The 22,739-nt window shown below is 46.3% G+C and overlaps 1 protein-coding gene across 1 annotated transcript; it reads left to right on the top strand.

Annotated features, from left to right (window-relative positions):
• Positions 1-450: 450 nt before the first annotated feature.
• LOC110070842 (uncharacterized) lies at positions 451-20,336 on the top strand. The gene is made up of 10 exons (XM_078386790.1): positions 451-1,465; positions 1,659-2,729; positions 3,248-3,371; positions 4,688-5,490; positions 9,979-10,038; positions 11,236-11,316; positions 13,268-13,290; positions 16,413-16,492; positions 17,234-17,317; positions 18,594-20,336. The coding sequence occupies exons 2-10, from the start codon at positions 1,908-1,910 to the stop codon at positions 20,312-20,314; spliced, it is 3,798 nt and encodes a 1,265-aa protein (XP_078242916.1). The 5' UTR covers positions 451-1,465; positions 1,659-1,907; the 3' UTR covers positions 20,315-20,336.
• The last annotated feature ends 2,403 nt before the right edge of the window (positions 20,337-22,739 follow it).

Below are 22,739 nucleotides of genomic sequence, written 5' to 3'. Positions count from 1 at the left end.
CTTCTGGCAACCTTATTAGTGCTTTCAAAGATGCTCAATAAATTATTTGCTGTTGCTGCCACCCAGGAAACATCCACGGCTGAGAAGAGGTTTGAACTCAAGTCTCCCAAGCCCTAGTTTGACACTCAGTCCACTACAGCACACTAGTTCTCACGTATAATAATTATAAATGCTGTAATGCTCAACTTCAATTCTATCTGAAACTATGAACTGTAATTATAATTACTGTACAATTATGCTGCAATGTCCGGGTTGCAGTCTTGCCTCCAGGGGCAATCAAGTTATGAAGTTATAATATAGGTGATACTAGTGATAATTATGCTCCATCTCCTGGAGCTTAATAATTATAACTGTAATTGCAATTATAACTGTAACTATAATTGTAATTATACAATAATTACCAGCTTCGATTCTACCTGCAAAGGCTGCCACCTGGCTGGCAGGCAGGCAGGCATTGCCCCCTTTCCCCCATACAAACGCAACCAAATCCTATTCCATTATGTTTTACTCGGAAGTAAAGGCGCATAGAGTGCTATTTTTTGACTGTAGTTCCCAGAATTCCCCGGGTAGGGGAGCGAAAGCCCTTCAAGAAGGCAGTTTGAATTTTTGTAAACAAAGAGGTTGGTCCCGTTTTGGAGTTTTAAGAGTTAAAACCAACAATGTGACGGCTCCTAGAGGGGAAGGAAGGGGGAATCCCTTTTGGGGTGCACCTTCCTGCTTCACACTTTTCTGCATCCCCCTCTGGCAAACATCTTTGCAAAACTGAGCTTTTGGGTTTATTAATTTTTTTTTCTGAAGGAAAACGCTGTTTCAAGAAGTGAGACTGCTGTGCATTTAAAGTTGAGGAAAGGGGGTTCTGGGATGGCTTTTGCATTTCTTGGGAAGGAGGAGAACGAATAAAAATGGCAAGCATTTGATTAGTTAATGTATTTGCATGGGTGGCAATTATATATGCACTGTTTTTCTTCCCAGGTAGATGTCTAAATGCAGAGGGAAGACTTAGCAGGGCCATTTGTGCCTATAAGCATTCTGCAAAATCTGGGAATTTTTGCTGCTGTACCTTCGCTTAAGGTTTCTCACCCCCCAGAAATTTCTCTTTGGAATCTGTTTTAGGGACTAGACTCTTCTGGATTCTGTGGACTAATTTTTTTAAAAGCTGGATTGTTCTAAACCAGCCTTCCTTAACCTGGCTTCATCCAGGGGCACCGGACTACAACTCCCATTACCCACAACCAGAAAAGGCCAGTGGCCAACTGGCAGGAGGAGATGAAAGGTGTAGTCTGTCATCCCCAGAGTAATGCTGTCTTTTTAATTGAAATAAATAGTCTTGTAAATACTGTAGGAGCCTCGTGGTGCAGTGGTTAAACTGCAGTACTGCAGTCAAGATGCTGCTCATGACCTGAATTGGATCCTGATGGGTTCAGGTGGTTGGCTCAAGGTTGCGTCAACTTTCCATCCTTCCAAGGTTGGTAAAATGAGCACCCAATTTTCTCAGAGGACAATGTGCAGCCTGCATAATTAAATTGTAAACCGCCCAGCAAGTGCTTTAAGCACTTTGGGGTGGTACATAAACAGCACACTTTGCTTTGCTTTGCTTTTGTTTGGGATTATGTGGTTCTCTCTGTCCCTTCACCACCGTGCCTGTCTCTTTGCTACAGGGGGAACAGCAAGCTGACTGTCAGAGGAAGCCACCAGCCTCTAAACAACTTTCTCAGAGACTTGAGTTGCGTTACAATGATATGTGCCAGACAGAGTTAGATTTTCTGCCTGTTCTCGTCTGTCATCCACTCCATGGAGTTGCCTCCTGGTTTTGACAAAGCTACAGGTGCCTCAGCCCTCGTCCACCACCCTTGTAGAAGAGGACGAAGGTCCTAACAGAAGCAAAGGGCTGTCCCCGGCTAGTGGAAATGGCTGTGGAGCAGGAAGCAGGCTTCCCACCTCCAGGTCTCCACTTCCCAACGGGAGCAGGAGAACGTGAGGAGTCAGAAATGAAAGTGGAACTGGAGGAGACACAAGGCTTCAATCTGGGTGTGGGACCAAGGGAAGCGGCAGGTGTCTTGCCTGACAATCAGGTGGGCATTGCCAGGATGCACCTGAGCTGGGGAGACATGCAGCGTATTAAGGAGGAACCTGAGGAGGGCTTGTCCTCCCTCCGGTGGGAGACCCAGTGGCAGGAGTTCTTGAGAGTGGTACAGACCCCTTGCTCTGGAAAGGGGAAGACTTGGTTGCCAGAGACTGTGTCATGGAACGGTAACCCTGAGGCTTCTCTGACCCCTTTAGAGGGATCGGTAGTTGTCCACCAGGGATCTTCTGATGAAAGATCCAGGTTTCCTCCGGCTTTTAATGGGCTGGCCCACCAGTCTGTGAGCAGCCCGGACGTGGGTCCCAGCAGAGGAGACGAGGGGGAAACACAAGAAATCAAGGTGGAGGAGGCCGTCGGCTCAGAGGCACACTGCAGACATTTCAGGCAGCTCTGCTACCAGGATGCCCAGGGGCCTCGGGAGGTTTATTGCCGACTGTGGGAACTTTGCATGAAGTGGCTGAAGCCGGAGAGCCACACCAAGGAGCAGATCCTAGACTTGGTGATCTTGGAGCAGTTCTTGTCCGTCCTGCCCTCGGATATGCAGAGCTGGGTGAAGGAACAAGGCTCCCGGAGTTGCTTTCATGCTGTGACTCTGGCCGAGGATTTCCTCCTGAGGCGTTCAGAAGGCAAGAAATCAGAGCCACAGGTGAGAACCTCACATCTGACTGGCATTGGGTAAATGTTTTTACCCCGTCAGGGTGGCACCATAATTCCATAGTGAGATGGTAGCATGCTTTTGCTTCAGCTCTAAAAGGGAAAATGAAATATTATCCAGAACATCTTGACTGTGAAAGTTTAACAAGGGATCTGATTATCTAGAGATTATCTGGATTATTCACCACAAGGTCTTCAAGGAGAGACCAAGCAGATACCAGTTGAAAAGGCTGGGTCACTAGATTTATTTATTTATTTTATTTATATCCCGTCCATCTGGCCTAAAAGGCCGCTCTAGGTGGCTAGATCTCCTGCATGAAGCGGCAGGGCTTGGAAAAGTAACTCTTGGGGACAATTTCTGTTAGTGGTGGGGAATTCTGGAACATGTAGCCTAAAAAATGACTTCCAAACTCTGAGGGAGGTTAAGATGACCTAGAAGATTTCCTTCAAAACTAGGTTCATATCAAACGTTTTCACCTACCCACGGGCCAATGTTCTTGATTATTTCAGGGACTAGGAACGTCCCAAGAGGTAACTGGAACTGTCACGGGAAACGGGATGTCTCAGGAAACTCCTCCGAGGCAACCTGGCATGGAGATGAAGCAAGAGAAAGAAGGAGCTGGTAGCACGTTGGGTAAGGACTGGTTGACCTTGACACTCTCTCCAGTTTGAAGTAGACCCTCGAAGCATTAGCCCTGTCATAAGGTGGCCGTTAATAGTGCAGACACTGAGAACATCAAAGGCTCCATTTCAGTTTTGCTCTTCTGTGCCAGTAGCAATGCTCAGCATTGCCCCTAAGAAGGAAGGTGTTTTGAGTGTCTAGGTAAAAGGTAAAGGTTCCCCTTGACATTTTCAGTCCAGTTGTGTCCATCTTTAGGGGGCGGTGCTCATCCCACTTTTCAAGCCGTAGAGCCAGCGCCTATCCAAAGACAGTTTTCCATTGTCACGTGGCCAACGTGACTAGGGAACGCTGTTTTACCTTCCCACCGAGATGGTACCTATTTATCTACTCGCATTTACATGCTTTCGAACTGCTAGGTTGGCGAGGAGCTGGGACAAAGCGGCGGGAGCTCACTCCGTTGCATGGATTCGATATTACGACTGCTGGTCTTCTGACCCTGCAGCACAGGCTTCTGTGGTTTAGCCCACAGCGCCACCATACTGCGAAAACAAATGTGAGGTAGAATTACAAATGATAAGCAAGTTCCAAGTTCGAGCTCTTGCATCTCCACCGGCAACTGGTGACTGTGATATTACAAGGTCAGAGAGTTCACTGCAGATTTTAGTCGGAATGTAAAGGTGTTCCTGTAAAGTTTGGATTAAAACCCGGGACAAATTCATTGCCCCCAGGAAATCAGTCACCGTCCGTCCATCTCAACTTATATACTGCCCCATAGTGCTACAGCCCTCTCTCTGTGTGGGTTTACAATGCAATTATGCAAGGAGTACTTCACTCCCCAGCAAGCTTGGTGCTCATTTTTACCATCCTCAGAAGGATGGAAGGCTATCAGCCTTGAGCCAGCTACCTGAACCCATTAGGATCAAATTTATTTATTTATTTATTTATTTATTTATTTATTTATTTATTTATTTATTTATTTATTTATTGGACTTATATACCGCCCCATAGCGCTACAAGCACTCTCCGGGCGGTTTACAAATTTTAATTATACAGGCTACACATTGCCCCCCCAGCAAGCTGGGTACTCATTTTACCGACCTCGGAAGGATGGAAGGCTGAGTCAACCTTGAGCCGGCTACCTGGGATTTGAACCCCAGGTCGTGAGCACAGTTTTAGCTGCAGTACAGCATTTTAACCACTGCGCCACGAGGTGGCTTCTGTGCAGTACTGCAGTTTAACCCCTATGCCATGGGGCTCATGGGAACCTGTAAGGAGAAATGAGTTGCTTTCATTTTTTCTGAACCCGTCTTCTTTCTGCGTTCTGTCAGGAGATGAGGAGCAGTGTGGGAATGATGGCAAGCCGTTCCCTGTTTCACTAAGAGACCTGATGGGTGAGGAGCTGGAAGGAAACCCTGACATCAGAGATAAATCAGAAATATTTCAGAGACACCAAAGAGAGAAGTGGAAGGATGCAGTTATTTCTTGCCACGGTGGTGGTATCTGTGACACACCAGCGCAACAAGGAACGTGTAAACGGAGAAGGCGGAGCAAAGGCCCTGCGATGGACAAGTTTTTCCAGGACAAATCGGACTTTCATAGAACCCCCAGGGGCGAGAAGCCACACGACTGCTCCGTCTGTGGGAAAATCTTCCGGCGGCGCTCCGACCTCAAGAACCACCAGAGGACCCACACAGGTGAGAAGCCCTACGCCTGCTTGAACTGTGGGAAGAAGTTCAACCGCAGCACAAACCTTAGTTCTCACCAAAGGATCCACACGGGAGAGAAGCCCTACCGATGCACTGATTGCGGGAAGAATTTCTGCCACAAAACCAGCCTGATCTGTCACCAGAGGACCCACACTGGAGAGAAACCGTACGCGTGTCCGGATTGTGGGAAGAGCTTCAGCCAGAGGCAGCACCTGGTCACCCACCAGCGGAACCACACGGGCGAGAAACCCTTCGCCTGCTCCGAGTGCGGGAAAAGCTTCAACCGGAGTCAGCACCTGATCACCCACCAGAGGATCCACACGGGAGAAAAGGCTTTTGAATGTTCCCAGTGCCGCAAAAGCTTTTGTGACAAATCCACCCTCAATAGACATCAGCGGAGTCACCTAGAGAAGGAACACTTCCAATGACCCAAATGTGAAGAAAGGTTCTGTCCAAGCAAACTCGTTGTCTGGCATCAGAGGATTTATTTCCTGACTCTCATTGTTTAAGTTAGGGCTGGGCAATGTTGTCCTCCTCCTGCCCAGTCAGCTCTCCAAGACCTCTATGTTGCCCTGCCCTGGGCAGAAAATAGTGAACATCTTGTTTTAAACAAAATCAAAACTCTCTTGAGCCCTCTCAGATATCTTGAGGAGGGTGATTTTGCCACATGCTCTGCCCCCCCAAGGCACGGAGGAGGGACTCATTTCAAAAACAGAATGGACTTGAGTTCTAATCACCACTGCTTTTGGGGGGTGCATGCCTCCCACAGGTTTAGAAACATAGCCACACCTCTGCCCGCTAGGAGACACAAGTGGCTTTTTAATTTAAATAATTTAAACTTTGTGTGGGGAGCACGCAGGGCAGACCACATGGTACTCTAAGGCCCAGAGGGGACACCTATGGCCTCCAGATCTTCCGAAATTACCAGATGCTGGTCTAATGTCATGTTTGTTTCTACATCTGAATGTATTAATAGTGCTTTTTACTTGCATTTTACAGATCACAAATTGTGTTTTGAAATTGATGGTCAAGAGAGCAACTGTCCCGTAAGCAAAGGTGCATGATTTCTTGCAGATCAACACAATGCAAGATAAACTGTTTCATTAAATAGTTCCAATTCTTACTTCTCCAAAACATACACCCTCTCTCTGTGGCTTTCCTGACCTGTGCTCTGGACAGAGAGGACTTTGCTACACTACATTCTACTGATGACATGATTTGAACATTTATCCATCTAATAGAAAAAATGAAGGTCAGAATCCAATTGAATGTTTACTCTGGGCTAAATCTCAACTGCATAAAATTCAGCAACGAATTGCTGCTGGTTAAGAAGTCGATGGCTGCATTTCTTGTCATGCAGTAAGTCACAGGACAGGTATGTGACAAGAAACAGAAACACTGACTTCTAAACTGGAAGCAATATAGATAGTTGGAATTACTTGGGCAGGCATATGTAGCAGGATTTTGGCCCAAACGTGATCCATTCTTGTTGTCTGAAATCCTGTTACTTTGTGTTAACAAAAGGCATGCCATTCACTCGTTCCTTGCAAGTAAAGAGTCACTACTGTGATTCTTGGGGGGCGCAAGAGCCCTCTGTGTGCTTCAGAATTCCAGCAGGGACTCTTCAGTTGCCAGCTAGAAGTAAGTGAATGTCATGCCTTTTCTTGTGCAAAGGAATAGGATCATTAGGAAAATAGGACAACACAGTTGTGATGTTACACTCATTTGGTAGGTGGCACACTTTTCTTCAAGGGAGCAGATCAGCAAAAGGGAGGGTCCATTTCGACAGCATCCTGGCGTTTGGTGACAATACTCTTTTTTTCCTTTCCCCACCACCCTGCTAATGGTTGTATTTTACTATGACCAGTCAAAATCCTGTTGCTTAGTGTATTAAATTGCACTAGAGTGGAAACATTTAACTTATATGCAGAATACATCATTCGGAAGGCTGGACTGGAGAAATCCCAAGCCGGAATTAAGATTGCCGGAAGAAATATCAACAACCTCCGATATGCAGATGATACCACTCTGATGGCAGAAAGTGAGGAGGAATTAAAGAACCTCGTAATGAGGGTGAAAGAGGAGAGTGCAAAAACGGTCTGAAACTCAACATCAAAAAAACTAAGATCATGGCCACTGGTCCCATCACCTCTTGGGAAATAGAAGGGGAAGATATGGAGGCAGTGACAGATTTTACTTTCTTGGGTTCCAGGATCATTGCAGATGGAGACAGCAGCCACGAAATTAAGACGCCTGCCTCTTGGGAGGAAAACGATGACAAACCTTGACAGCATCTTAAAAAGTAGAGACATCACCTTGCTGACAAAAGTCCGCATAGTCAAAGCTATGGTTTTTCCTGTCGTGATGTATGGAAGTGAGAGCTGGACCATAAAGAAAGCAGACCGCCGAAGAATTGATGCCTTTGAATTGTGGTGCTTGAGGAGGCTCTTGAGAATCCCCTGGACTGCAAGGAGAACAAACCTATCCATTCTAAAGGAAATCAAACTTCAGTGCTCACTGGAAGGACAGATCCTGAAGCTGAGGCTCCAGTACTTTGGCCATCTCATGAGAAGAGATGGCTCCCTGGAAAAGACCCTGATGTTGGGAAAGTGTGAAGGCAAGAGGAGAAGGGGACGACAGAGTACGAGATGGTTGGACAGTGTCAGTGAAGCAACCAACATGAAACTGACAGAACTCTGGGAGGCAGTGGAAGATAGGAGGGCCTGGCGTGCCCTGGTCCATGGGGTCAGGAAGAGTCGGACGCGACTAAACGACTAAACAACAACAACAACAACATTCACGGTTGTTAGCTTTAAATAGTATTTTAATTATGTAAGCTGCCATGGTCGTTTTTAAAGGAGAACATTGGGGTAGAAAAATATTTTAAATAAACGTATGTAAATAATTCTTCTATGGGTGTCCTGGGACTGTACAGCTTACCCAAGGCCGCACAGTGTGGCTCTTTTTGATGGAAGCACTAGTGCGGATTTGAACTCCCAGCCATATCAAAACCACGGAGTTAGATGGAACGCAGCCTCAGTGACGGGGTTAGGGCCATATATCAGAGAGATGGGGGAAGGCGTGAAAGGCAGCACAAACAGTCTCTATTAAGGCAACTGCCCCAGTGCGGATTGTAAAATGGAACATTCACAGGGAGGTGATGGTAGAGAAAATTATTAATCCTTATAAAAGGAAGTTGAAAGCTAACCCTGAATACCAACACCCTGAAAGAGGATATTTGATAGGGAGGGTTTAAAGATAAGTGCATACCCTTCTCCCTTTCAGAAACAAGATGGAGGACATATCACCAGGTTCTTAACTTAGGGTGGGGGCAAAAAATCCTTGGAGGAAACAAGAAGACCAACAGTTTAAGGAATAGGGCCAAAAAAACCTGTTAAAGAAAGACCTGCCCCCATTTCGTGAAAGGATGCAGCAAGGCCAGAGAACTGGACAGAAAAGTTAGCAAACAACCTGGATCGGCCCTATTTAAAGGACCAAACAGCCAAGATCTTGTCACGAAAAGTGTGAGAAAAATGGTTGGGAGGGACCTAGAGAGGGAAAGCAGGCTCCTTGAGGGAGTGATTCCATCTCACGTTGGGTCTTCCTCTTTCCCTGCTGCCTCCTCAGAATGTGCCTAAAAGTAGGACAGTCTCAGTTTCAACATTTTTGCTTCCAGAGAGAGGACAGGCTTGATTTGATTTGGGACCCACAGCATCTTGCTTAGCCTGGGTGTATAAATCTGACATAGTTCCTCTTTTTTCCCCCCACTCTCTTTTTTTAAACCCACTCAAGCTCACCGTCTTAGTTTCAAATTAACTTCCTTGTCCAACTTGACAAACTGAATCGGGTGTGTTGTACTACAACAACCATTATTCTCCCAGCTAGTAGAGGCAAAACAGCCACAGGATGATGACAAAGAGGCAGGAAAACTTATGCTTTCTTCACCCTCCTCTCTCTCTCTCTCTCTCTCTCTCTCTCTCTCTCTCTCTCTCTCTCTCTCTGTGTGTGTGTGTGTGTGGTCCTTGTCTTGGACTGCAACTACCTGGATTTGTTTTGCTTTTATTTGATACCTGGGGGGGAGGGGAAAAAAAAACACTCTGCTCATGCCCCAGAGGACTCTTGATAAGAACTTTGAGCATGCCAGAATGTGTACAGTAGAAATGGAAAGGGAGGGGAAATGATTTTTTTTCCTCCCGTCCTGTCACTTCCACAACCCCTTCCCTCAATCTGGGTTTTGTAGTCCTAAAAAGAGGCACTCCCTTTTAACTCTTGTTGGATTTGGTAGCCAAATAGAGCAACCAGGTTATATATATATAACCTGGTTGCTCTATTTGGCTACCAAATAGATTATTTGGCTACCAAATAGATTAAAAAGGGTCCTGTCCCTTTAGTGGCTGAGAGGAGGAAGAAATCCGGCAGGTGCAGCTTCGCATTAAAAAGCTGCATCTGTCAAAAGGTCCTTTTCTAAATTGCTCTTAAAGGTACAGGAACCTTGCTGTCTTTTTTGCCTATGGGCTCAAGAGTCCTCCTGAGCGTATGCAGAGCGCCTTTGGCAAAAAAAAAATGGAAATACACTCTGCAGCTTCCAGTCAAAAAAAAAAGTAACATTCTCCGAATCCCTCTCCTCCCTTTAATTTTCTGCAATCCTGGCTTTGTCAGGGGATGGGGAATGGATTTCCCCAAAAAAGCAGTGTATTGTGAACTCCTCTGCTGTTGTTATGCCACATAGTTTGGGGTGGCGTGGTCATTAAGGTCCATTAATTTCACAAAAGACCTGCTCCTAGTGGTGGTCGGAAACAGATCAACGCAGCTCTTTTTTCTTTAAAAAGTAACTTTTCTCTGAAACCACCGCCACCTTCCCAGCGTCTGCTACCGGCAGAGGGCAATGGCGTGTCCGGCCTCGGTGGGCTTGACGGCGGCCTCTTTCCCTCGCCCGGCCGGCCGGAGGAAGGAAGGCAGGCAACATTAGGAAGGTGGGCAGAAAAAGAGAAATATATCAATATATGGGAGGGAGGGAAGGGAAGGGCTGGGCTTGCAAACGCTTCTCCCCCAAGGGGGAGGGATTTTTATTTTGGAGGCTCCAAACCCCGTTTCTCCCGCCCCACCGGACAAAAACAAGGAGATATTCCTGATTTTCCTCCCCAAAATCCCGCCGTGTTGGAGTCGGTGTATATACACACACACAAAAGGACGTGGGAAGAGGACAATAAAACCAGCCGCCAGGATTTTCAGCCTTTTCTGCTTTGCAAACCTCGGCAGGGCTCCGTAGGAATCAGCCCACCCGCGTGGGAGAGGATGATTTCCTCTCAGGGAAGTGGGTGCAGCTTTTGCTAGCCTTTTCCCCCCCTTTTTCCGAGCTGTCTGCTGGCGGTTTGCATTTATTTGCTCCCCTGATCAATCCGGTTCGATGGATCAGTCTGTTTACTTCCCGCTTTTTCTGTTTATTTTCGTCCGATCTCTCTCTCTCTCTCTGTACCTTCTAATTTCTCTGTATTTTCTCCCTTGCTCGCTCTGTTGACCTATGTGATTGCTTACCAATATCTGGATGTTTTCTTCCTGATCTACCTATCTGTACCTCTCAGTTTTTTCAGTCATTTTCTCCTTGATGGATCTCTAGGTCGGTTTGGGAGAAAATACAGAAGAACTGTTTATTTACCAGTTTATCTCCGTGTTTCTCTATGATCAGCATTTGTCTACTAATGTTTCTATACAGTGGTGCCTCGCTAGAGGATGATAATCCATTCCACTGAAATCGCTGTTTAGCGAAATCATTGTCTAGCGAAAAGCATTTCCCCGTTGGAATGCATTGAAACCTTCCAATGGGGAAGAATCCTCGTTGTCTAGCGAAGATCGGCCATAGGAAAGCCGCTTTGCGAACTGCCAACCAGCTGTTTAAATAGCTGTCTTGCGAAGCTTAGGTCCCGAAAACACCCATTTTGTGAGCTGTCAAAATTGTTGTCTAGCGAAAATCAGTTTGCGAAGCCGGGACGAAACATTGTCCAGCGAAATTCCTTCATAGGAATCACTATCGCTATCGCAGTCGCAAAAAAGTCAATGTCTAGCGAAAAAACTGTCATGCGGGGTAACCGTCTAGCGAGGCACTACTGTATTTTTCTCTCTGACTACCTGTCTCATTTATCCACCTTTGTTTTTTCTCTCCCGCCTTCCAGATCACTAGGCATCCCATCCTCCCCAGCTGCATCCAGGAAAGGATGGGAACCAGAAGCTTGGATGAAACCCACCTGAGCCAGGTAAGGAATTTAAAGGATTTAAATCCCTTTATGAACCTGCCAGGGTGTTAAGAATATCAGGGGAGGCCTTTCTCTCCCTCCTGCCACCTTCACAAGTGAATCTGATGGGGACACAGGAGAGAGCCTTCTGTGCTGTGGCTGCTCCCAGACTTCGGAACTCCCTCCCACTGGAGACCCAGCTGGCCTGCCCTTATACACTCCTTTTAATTAAGGTTTTCTACTGATGTCAAAAAATAAGCCACCTTTGCTGATTTTTAAAAAGAGAAAGGTAGGATAAAAATATTTTAAGTAAATAATAAAATACATCGGCTAGGGGTGTGGTTACCAGGGTGGGGGACGTGGATGTCCTTTCTACCTTAGATTAGGCATCCTTCAGTCTTGAGAGACTATGGTAACGTGCTCTGAATGCAGGACTTGGAACAGCGTCTACTGTGGCTGGGAAGGCCAATTCGAGTATTTATTCTTGTATTTGTTTATTATACCAATTCTTGTATTTGTTCTTTTAGGGCAGATATACACACTGTTTGTTGTTCTGACTTAGCATTTTGTATCTTCTAAGCTCCCCTGGAAGCTTTTCTGCAGCTGGGCTTGACTGGGAATCCACATCTAAAAGATTCTCAAAGGGGTGTTCATTGGATGTTTCTCTGAAGAATCAGGGGCTCCTTTGTTGTCCTTGCGTGCCATCAAGTCATTCCCGACTTAACACTGATCTTATGAATTGAATGCCTCCGAAAACTCCTCAATGGCCCTGCTCAGGTCTTGCAGAGTCAAGGGCATTGGCTTCCTTTGCTGAGTCAATCCATCACATGTTCGTTCTTCTTCCTTTCCTACTGCAGTTCACTTTACCTAGCATTATGGGTCTCATGTTCAAAGCACAATACAGTGGTGGCTCGCTTAACAAGCGCACCGTTTAACGACGAATCCGCACAGGGACGCATTTTTTGCGATCGCTAATGCGATCGCATTGCAATGTTTTGGATAGGGAAAACATCGCATTGCGGTGATCGGTAAGCATTTCGCTTACCGATCTTCGCATTGCGATGTTAAGGAAACAGCTGATCAGCTGTTCCAAAATGGTCGCTGGGTGCAGAAAATGGCTGCCCGCAGCGTTTTCGCGCCCTGCCCTCGCTTACCGAGGTGGCGAAAATGGCATCCGGATGGGGAATCTTCACTTACCGGTGAGTTTTCCCCCCATAGGAATGCATTAAGTGGAGTTTAATGCGTTCCTATAGGGTTTTCCTTTCCGTATAGCGATGTTTCCGGATAGCGACGTTAATCCTGGAACGGATTAACGTCGCTATGTGGGGCACCACTGTACCTTAATTTAGTTGTTTTAACTTCTAGTGAGAGTTCGATCTTGGTCCGATCAAGAACCCACTTTTTTTTGCAGTCCATAATATCTAAAACGCCTTTCCAACATCACATTTTAAACGAGTCAGCTTTTTCCTTAGTCAGCCACCTTCATTATTCAGCTTTTCACATCCATCGTTAGTAGTCGCTAATACCATAGCATAGATGATTTTTTGCCTTGGTCTCCAGCAACATATTTTTATTCATAAGGATCTTTTCTACTTCTTTCACAGCCTTCCTTAAAATCTCTGGTTAGCCTCTTCTGATTTCTTAGCTGCCGTCTTCTTTTGGATCAGTGACAGAACCGATGGTTCTTCTCTAGTAACAATTTGATCTGGAATTTCAACTGCAGTCATGCTTTTCCACTTTTTTCTTTTTCTTTCCTCCATAGCTGTTAAATGTCATTGGCTAAATCCTGTTGCTGAGTGTAGTAAGTCACAACTAAAGTTTGTCCAGTGATTCACCAAATTCTCGCTGATTCAGTGGGCCTACTCTAGTTGTGATTTATGACACTCAGTGACACAATTTCAGACACTATACAAAAGCTTCCCTTGGTAGCTTTGGAGAATTTAGCTAACCATTTTTTCTCTTTTCCTTTCAGAGTGTTGAGAACCTAAGAGACAGGTAAGTTTCAAAACAGGTTTTGTTCCTCTGAACTTCATGTTTTGCTAACTTAGAAAACAGGGCAGGATATTCACTTTTTTTGGTGGGGGATAGAATTGCTTTTGGGCTACAGCTGCCATGATTTTGGTTCAAGAAGTAAGTACATTTGAGCAATAGTATAGTACAGTGGTGCCCCGCTAGACGCTTACCCCGGTAGACGACGAAATCGCTTCACGATGAGTATTTTGCAATTGCTATTGCGATCGCAAAACGGTGTTTAGATGAGGAAAATCCACTTGATGACGATCGGTTCCCTGCTTCGGGAACCGATTTTTCGCTTTATGACGATCAATACAGCTGATCATTGGGTTTTCAAAATGGCCACCGGCTGCTCAAAATGGCTCCCCGCTGTGTTTCCTTGCTTTACAGGCACCAGAAAATGGCCGCCCTATGGAGGATCTTTGCTTTACGATGAGGTATTTTGCCCATTGGAACGCACTGAACGGTTTTCAATGCATTTCAATGGGCTTTTTGCTTTCGCTTGACGACAATTTTGTTCTACAGCAATCTTGCTGGAACGGATTATCGTCGTCAAGCGGGGCACCACTGTAAAACCAAGATTCATAGATTTTCTTATGACCTAGGACTTTTCAGCTAGTAGAAATGGTGGGATCATTCTCTCCTTTCACCCAAGTCTTCTGTGGTCCCTTTAATTTTCTGCAATCCTGACTTTGTCAGGGGATGGGGAATGGATTTCCCATTAAGCAGTATATTGTGAACGCTTCTGTTGTTTTATGCCAAATAGTTTGGGGTGGTGTAGTCATTAAGGTCCATTAATTTTACAAAATATCTGCTCCTAGTGGAGATGGAAGTGGTTGTCTGAAACAGAGGGAGTGAGTCTGATGTCTCCCAGAATTTCTTTAGCCAAGGTGCTAAGCACGACCCCCAGAATATGTTCAGCGCCTTGTCTAGTTCCTCGCATTAGTTCAGGCTAATAGAACGGAGGATTTACAAGTGCCGCAACTAAGGAAGGATTGAGAGGTGGCTTCCAGTTTGAGGTTCGGCTGCATGGGGTGGGAGTGGGGGGTAGTGCTCTGCTCATTACCCCCAGGGTTTTCTTTTTTATCCCATTTGGGGTAATTTACCCCTGTTTCCCGACCACTGGGATAATCCATAATATACCTTTGTTTGCCAATTTTTCTGCCTGGAGTTTTGCCACCCTGTTGATTAAGCTTGGGTCCCATTAGATTGACATCTGATCTGATACAAAGAGAGAATTGAAGAATGAGGAGAAATTCCAGGGTCTGAGAGTATGATGGACACATGGGAAGAGTGACTAATAATAAATAGAACCTTAGAACTGCAGAGCTGGAAGGGACCCTATGGGTCATCTAGTCCAGCCCCTGTCAAGGAGGCACAGTGGGGAAATTGAACTCCCAACTCTGGCTCTCTAGTCAGATGCCTAAACCACATGGTATGCATGCTGAAGTGGGATTGTGCCCTTCTGGCTGGTTTATGCATTATTTTATACTATTTTACTCCAGAGGCCAGAATTCTCCACTCTGGGAGACCCACCTGCTGGAAAGACATCTGAATTGTGCTCTCCTGGAGGAAAGCTGAGCTTGGAAGGCCTCTTGGCCTAGATTGCGCCAAGTTTGGGCCTAGTTTCCTGTTGGGAAAGGAAGCTGCTGTTGATGGTTGCTGGGAGCTCCCAGCAAGCCGGGGGGGGGGGAGGAGGCACCATTATTTTCCTACAACTCCCAGCAAGCATTGGGGGTAGCTTCCATTTCCAACAGGAAGCTAGGCTAAAGCTGAGCCAATCCTGGGCCATGAGGCCTTCTAGTCCATCCCCTCTCAGAATGGGGATTTCTGGGATTTGGAGTCCAAAGAGCAAAATGAAAACAAACACAGCAACCGTTTCTGCTTTTTAAATTTCAGCTCCTTGGGTTGAAGCCCTGGTTGTCCAGCCTTCCTTATAGCTTCCACCACCCCTAAGGAAGTGGGGTCTGCAGCCTCCACAATGATAAGAAAGTGGCATTCAAAATTTTAATACAGTACAGTGGTGCCTCGCATAGCGAGGTCAATCCGTTCCGGATTAACCCTTGCTATGGGAAACATCGCTCAATGGATCAAGAAAACCCATTGGAACGCATTAAACATTGTTTAATGCGTTCCAAATGGGCCGAAAACTCACTGTTGTGCGATGTTTTCCTATGGCCGGCAGCCATTTTCGCGCCCTCCCCTCGCTTAGCGAGGGCGCGAAAACGCTGCGTGCGGCCATTTTGGGGCTTCCGGTGGCTATTTTGGAGCCGCCGAACAGCTGATCCGTGGGTCGTAAAGTGAAGGTCGGTAAGCAAATCGCAAAGCGAATTTCGGCCATAGAGGTCATCGCTTTGCGATCGCTGTTGCGATCGAAAAAACGTCCTCGCTATGCGGATTCGTCGTTCTACGGTGCGCTCGCTAAGCGAGGCACCACTGTATTATATTATTGCTCAGTCAGCCCTTGATCATTGCCTCTTGCTGGATCAGGCTTACCTACACTTGAGTGGGTTTTCACGGACAGCACCCCTGATTGGAAAGCAAAAGTATTCTGTCTCCATTAGCAGATCATTGGGGTGTGAGATACCTTAATACACTTTACTTAAACTAAATCGTGCGACTGCTCCTTTTACAGCCTGGAAAGCAAACCAGAATTTTCTCCAAAGGGAAACACTAGTGTATGAAAAGGAACTTTTCCAATGGCTATTATAGACAAATTGGGTACGGATGCTGGCAATTCGTTAGTACTAAGTCCAGGTTCCTATTCAAAACAGTTCCCCCCCCCAAGAAGAAAGAGAGGGGTTGGGTGGGTTCTGAGTTCGAGTCAAATCCAAGTTGTTGCCAAAAAAAAGTCAGAGTCGAGTTCGAGTCTAATCACCAGTATCACTTAAGTCCGACAACAAGTCCCATGACTCATGTTTCTCTCTCTACGAATCGGTCTTTGTGCAGTTTCTCTGGGAAAGGGGAAGATCAGCTTGGTTTGACCATTACAGTGGAGGAAAGGAGAAGTGGAGTACGGTATCTTGGAGGCCTAGAAAAGGGATGCTGGGAGAACAATTTGGTTGGGGGGAAAAAAAAACCTTTTTTAATTCTTTTTTCTGTAGCAGGAATAGTGCCGTGTTTTCCAAAACTGAATCAGAAGTGTTGGAACAGGAAGAGGTCCCCAGGGATCATGGACACAGAGGTACGTTTCTACAGTATTTAAAACCAGGATGCGAACATTTGGTCCTTCAGAGATTGGCGAACTCTCACTCCCATCCAAACTCACCGTTGTCCAGGGTTGCAGGGGCTGATAGGAACTGGAGTCCCACAGCACCCAGAGGGCCAGTATTCCCAAATGATATAAAACAGGGGCCTTGTGGGAGAAATGTCTTGTAAGCAACCGGTCGGCCACTATGAGAACAGAATGGACTGCCCAGGTCCTGGATCTAATCTAGTATGGCTCGCATCTTCCTGCATCCTCTCCAGTCGTTACTCCTGATTTTATAGCATCTCTTTACTGCATGTTCGCTGTGTGGTTATAAGGATGGAGAGAAGTGATAAGATCTCTTCCTTTCGCTGCTTCCTTGGTCAAGGAGAGCTGGTGAACATGCTGTGATGAAGAGATGATGGAGAATAAACACATCTTAAGACATCAGGGTCTTAAATGCCCCCCTCCTTTCCTCATGCATCCATCTTAGCACAATGTCCAATAAAACCAACATCGTCATCCCATAGTATTTTATTTATTTATTTAACTTATATGCCGTCCTCTCTACCCAAAGGTCTCTTGGTGGCTTACAACAATTAGACCAACATCTGGTATTTTAGGCTATAAATCATTACTATAACACATCTGCATAACACATTCTGGGAGAGGTAATGAAATCCACTTTGTATGTGCCTCGGTCTCATGGAAGAAAATCTTCTCTTGTGCTGCCCCCAGACTCTGGAACTCCCTGCCACTGGAAACCAGGACAGTCCCGTCTTTGCTGTCCTTCTGCAAGCAGGCAAAGACCTATCTCTTCAGGCAAGCTTTCCCTCTGTGCCTGGCTGTCTGGGAAGGGAATTCTTTAAAATTGTGTTTATTTTTAATGTGTTTTTAATTTATTGATTTATTTGTCTTATACAGTGTAATGTATGTTTAATTCTTGTAATAATTTGTTGTTCTTAACTTTTCATACTGCTTATTTTTAATGCTGCTTAATATTGGAAGCAGCCTTGGGCCCTTTTTGGGAGAAAGGCGGGTGAGAAATATTTTAAATAAACAAACAAGAAATATGTCAGGAGATGCATGGCGTATCAGTGTAAAAAGGTAAAGGTAAAGGTTCCCCTTGACAATTTTTTGTCCAGTCGTGTTCGACTCTAGGGGGCGGTGCTCATCCCCGTTTCCAAGCCATAGAGCCAGCATTTTTGTCCGAAGACAATCTTCCGTGGTCACATGGCCAGTGCGACTTAGACACGTAACGCTGTTACCTTCCCACCGAGGTGGTTCCTATTTATCTACTTGCATTTGCATGCTTTCGAACCGCTAGGTTGGCAGGAGCTGGGATAAGCGACAGGCGCTCACTCTGTCACGTGGATTCGAACTTATGACTGCTGGTCTTCTGAACCTGCAGCACAGGCTTCTGCGGTTTAACCTGCAGCGCCACCACGTCCCTATCAGTATCAGTGTAGCAAATAAAATAAATGAATACAGTGGTGCCTCGCTTGACAGTTACCCTGCATGACAGTTTTTTCACTAGACATTGGCTTTTTGCAATCACTATAGCGATTCGCAAAACAGTGATTCCTATGGGGGAATTTCGCTGGACAATGTTTGGTCCCTGCTTCACAAACTGATTTTCGCTAGACGACAATTTTGACAGCTCCCTCCGCGCTCAAAAACAGGTGTTTTTGGGACCTAAGCTTCGCAAGACAGCGATTTAAACAGCTGATCAGTGGTTCGCAAAGCGGCTTTCCTATGGCCGATCAGGGAACGGATTTTCATGATCTGTTCGACTGTCATATGCCAGGATATAAGACTTGAATATATCCATGACAGATAGCTCTTGTATACCACTTATGTGCTTGCTGGTTTCCATTAGGTGACTTCCACAGGATTCTGGCCTTGGAAGCTGTGTTGGTTGTTTTTTTTTAAATGTAATTTGTAATGTTTTAGGGGTTATTTAAAATATTAGACTCTCCCTTTGGTTTGGTACTGAGGTGCTATATTCTCTAATTCTATGCTGGGGAACTACGGCTCTTTCCCCCCCCCGAATTGTTACTAGTGTCCACTGTTTTTATTTTATCCTTGTTTTCGGCAGGCCGAGGATGTGTAACTGAAAAGGAGGAAGAAGAAATGATCAACGTGGATCGTTCTGAGCACTTAGATATACCTAGAAAGTTGCTAGGAAAAGCCAAACGAGTCTTCCAGCTTCCTGAGCACACAGGAAGTTTGGGAAATGCATCAAACGCTGCAAGGCAAGAGGAGTCAGCTTTTGGTGGCGCTAACCACGGAAATGGTGTACATGAATGCAAGAGGCAACTCCTGTGCCACAAGTGTGGGAAAAGCTTCAGTAACAGCTCCAATCTCATTGCTCACCAGAGAATTCACACGGGGGAGAAACCACACAAGTGTCTGAGCTGCGGAAAAAGCTTCGGGAAGAAATCCACCTTGGTTGCCCACGAGAGAATCCACACAGAGGAGAAACCCTACAAATGCTCGGTCTGTGGGAGGAACTTCAGCCAGACGTCGAGCCTGATCGCGCACGAGCGGATCCACACGGAAGAGAAGCCCTACGAATGTGTAGAGTGCGGGCGAGGCTTCAGTTTGAAGTCTAGCCTGGTGGCCCATGAGAGGATCCACACCGGGGAGAAGCCGTACGAGTGCTCCGAGTGTGAGAAAAGCTTTAGCCAGAAATCCGCCCTAATTGCGCATGTGAGGATTCACCGAGGGGAGAAGCCCTACGCCTGCTCGGTCTGTGGGAAGAGCTTCAGCCAAAGCTCCAACCTCATTGCGCACGAAAGGATCCACACGGGAGAGAAACCCTACCAGTGTGCGGACTGCGGGCGAAGTTTCAACTGCAGCTCGAACCTTATCAGGCACCAGAGGGTCCACACGGAGGACAAGCCGTATGAATGTTCTGATTGCAGGAAAAGCTTCAGTTGCAGTTCAAGCCTTTTAAGGCACCAGAGGACCCACACGGGAGAGAAGCCGTACGAATGCGCCGACTGTGGCAAAACCTTCAGCGTGAGCTCCCAGCTGAGCGTGCACCAGAGAACCCACACAGGGGAGAAGCCTTATGAATGCTCTGACTGTGGGAAGTGCTTCAGTGTGCGATCAAGCCTCACTGCCCACGAGCAAATCCACACGGGCAAGAAACCTTATCAATGCCGAGACTGCCCCAAAAGCGTCTATTTCAGGTCCAGCCTCAACGCACACAAAAGAACGCACAGAGGGGAGAAGCCCTATGACTGCGCGGACTGTGGGAAGACTTTTACCTGCAGCGCCGGCCTCATCAGGCATCAGAGGATCCACACAGGGGAGAAGCCCTACAGCTGTGCAGATTGTGGGAAAAGCTTCATTTTGAGCTCCAATCTTATCGCCCATCGGCGAACTCACACGGGAGAGAAACCGTACCAGTGTCCAGACTGCGGCAAATTCTTCAGTGTGAGTTCACAGCTGAATGTGCACCAAAGAACCCACACGGGAGAAAAACCCTATCAATGCTCTCACTGTGGGAAAAGTTTCACATGTAGCTCTGGCCTTATCAGACATCAGAGGACTCACACGGGAGAAAAACCCTATGAGTGCTCCGAGTGTGGGAAGAGATTCAACCTCAGCTCTAATCTTATTGCCCACCAGAAAACCCACACAGGAGAAAAACCATATAAATGTGTGTTCTGTGGAGAAAGTTTCTACACACGGTCAAATTTTGTTGAGCATCATAAAGCCACCCATGCGAATGCTCAGACCGCAAAGACAGATGACAGCAGTATTCATCAGAACTCTGTTAATTATCAGATAAACTATGTAGGATGGTAATAATTAAAGAGGTGGAAAAGGGCACGACCCACATTTTTAACTGCTGACGCCGCAACCCAACATTGGGATACGTGCTGTGCATCTTTGGTTCTGAGCTTTTTTGTAGCAGTCCCGGGAAAATAATATACTTCACTCTCTATCATTTTCACAGGTGAAGGTCTGGACCTTCAGACCAAGGTTAAATGGCGGGAAACCTTCACAGGTCTGGAGGCCAGGCACCTCGAACCCTGGTTTTTAGAGGACTGTACCTGCTCCCATGATTCCCAAGTTCCTTAGAGCAGTGATCCCCAGATGTTCTTGGACTTCAACACCCAGAAATCCTGGCCAGCAGAGGTGGTGGTGAAGGCTTCTGGGAGTTGTAGTCCAAGAACATTGGGAGGCCCAAGGTTGGGGACCACTGCTCTAAGGCAGTGGTTCTTAACCTTGAGTTACTCAGGTGTTTTTGAACTGCAACTCCCAGAAACCCCAGCCAGCACAGCTGGTGGTGAAGGCTTCTGGGAGTTGTAGTCCAAGAACATCTGGAGGCCCAAGGTTGGTGACCACTGCCTTAGATGACACAAGCATTCTTTGAGCATAGTAAAGGTAAAGGTAAAGGTTCCCCTTGACAATTTTTGTCCAGTCGTGTTCGGCTCTAGGGGGCGGTGCTCATCCCCATTTCCAAGCCATAGAGCCAGCGTTTTGTCCGAAGACAATCTTCCATGGTCACATGGCCAGTGTGACTTAGACACGGAACGCTGTTACCTTCCCACCAAGGTGGTCCCTATTAATCTACTCGCATTTGCATGCTTTCAAACCGCTAGGTTGGCGGGAGCTGGGACAAGTGACGGGCACTCACTCCGTCGCGTGGATTCGATCTTACGACTGCTAGTCTTCTGACCCTGCAGCACAGGCTTCTGCGGTTTAGCCCGCAGCGCCACCACGTCCCATTTTTTAAAAAATGTGTGTCTGGGAGGTGTCTGGGGGGCCCAATGAAGCTGACGTGCCCAAGGAATGTCATTGTGCAGTGGGTTCAACTGCAGTACTGCAGCCAAGACTCTGCTCGTGACTTGAGTTTGATCCGAACAGGCTCAGGGAACTAGCGAAAGGTTGATTCAGCCTTCCATCCTTCCAGGATTGGTAAATGGAGTGCCCAGCTTGCTGGACAATGAGTAGCCTGAATAATTAAATTGTTAACTGCCCAGAGAGTACTTTAAGCGCTAGGGGGCCTTATATAAGCAGCACGCTTTGCTTTTTGTTGCCAGTCCTGACACCCCCCTCCAACCTGGTGGGTAGCAAATGGGTATCCAAAGGGCAGTTGCTGAATAGGGTGGGCACAAAAAATTCTGGCCTTGGCTCTTGAAACCGGTGTGGGCTGGGTAGGCCTTACTGGGATTTATATATCACTGCACCATTATTTGTTAAAAATTGCACAGCCCGCCAGCTGCTAGCCAAGCATGCGCAAAGTCTAGTGCCCTCTGTATGGCTACATCCAAGGAGATGCTGACTTTCTGGCAGGCTTTTCACTTAAAATAAGTTCGAATAATTCCAGGGCTAAAATGATTTAGCTGCACCACTGGATGAAGTAAATTTGATATCCAATAAAATTAAGGCGAGGTAGAATATAGTCTCAGGAGATCTGGGTTAGAATTCCCACTTAGCTATTTATTTATTTATTTATTTATTACACTTATATACTGCCCATCTAGAACGTGTCTACTCCGGGTGGAATATAAGCTTATGGGAATTAACTTGGGCTTAATTAATAATGGTGAACTGTTCCTTGAACATTTCAGGCGCCACAAAAATCCTATGAGAATCACCACAATTCGGAAGTCAGTTGACATCACAGAACCTTGGTTTGAAAACCTTTCAGTTACTTTATTTTTAAAAATGCTGTTTCTCGAGAAAACTCTTCCCTACGAAAAAGGAAAAAAGGACACACACACCCCCATTTCACTCTCCCCACATCAGGAGCCAGGTTTTACAGATTTAGGAGGGAAACATGCAGTCCCGTGTGCAAAAGAAGAGGTGTTCCTTCAGAATTTGAGGTGACATTACAATTCAGGCTTTGAAAGTGAAGTGGTAGCGACCGGTGAAAAAGGTGAAATGTTGTTTTTGTGTTGAGTGGCAGTGAGCAATCCCACTGCATCCCTTCGGTGCTACGTGTCTTCAAGGGCAGCACCACGTAGAATGTATTTCAGCAGTCTAGACAGGAAATCTGTTGTGCACAAACGACTGAGGCTGGGTTACCCTTTTCCAAGAACGGCTCTGTGTGAATTGAAAGCTTATAGATTCAGAAGACAAGGCTTGTCCAGATGGCAGGGGAAAGCACATTCTTTTAACACTTCCTAATTAGTGATCCTCAGTAGGGACTGAGTTTAGAGAGAGAGGAACATTCATCCGGTCAATTCTCCGTCCCCAGATTAATTTAGATATTTTAAAAAAT

This window comes from Pogona vitticeps, chromosome 2 (genome assembly GCF_051106095.1).
Source record: "Pogona vitticeps strain Pit_001003342236 chromosome 2, PviZW2.1, whole genome shotgun sequence".
Lineage (NCBI taxonomy): Eukaryota > Metazoa > Chordata > Lepidosauria > Squamata > Agamidae > Pogona > Pogona vitticeps.
This window is presented reverse-complemented; position numbering and strand designations above follow the sequence as displayed.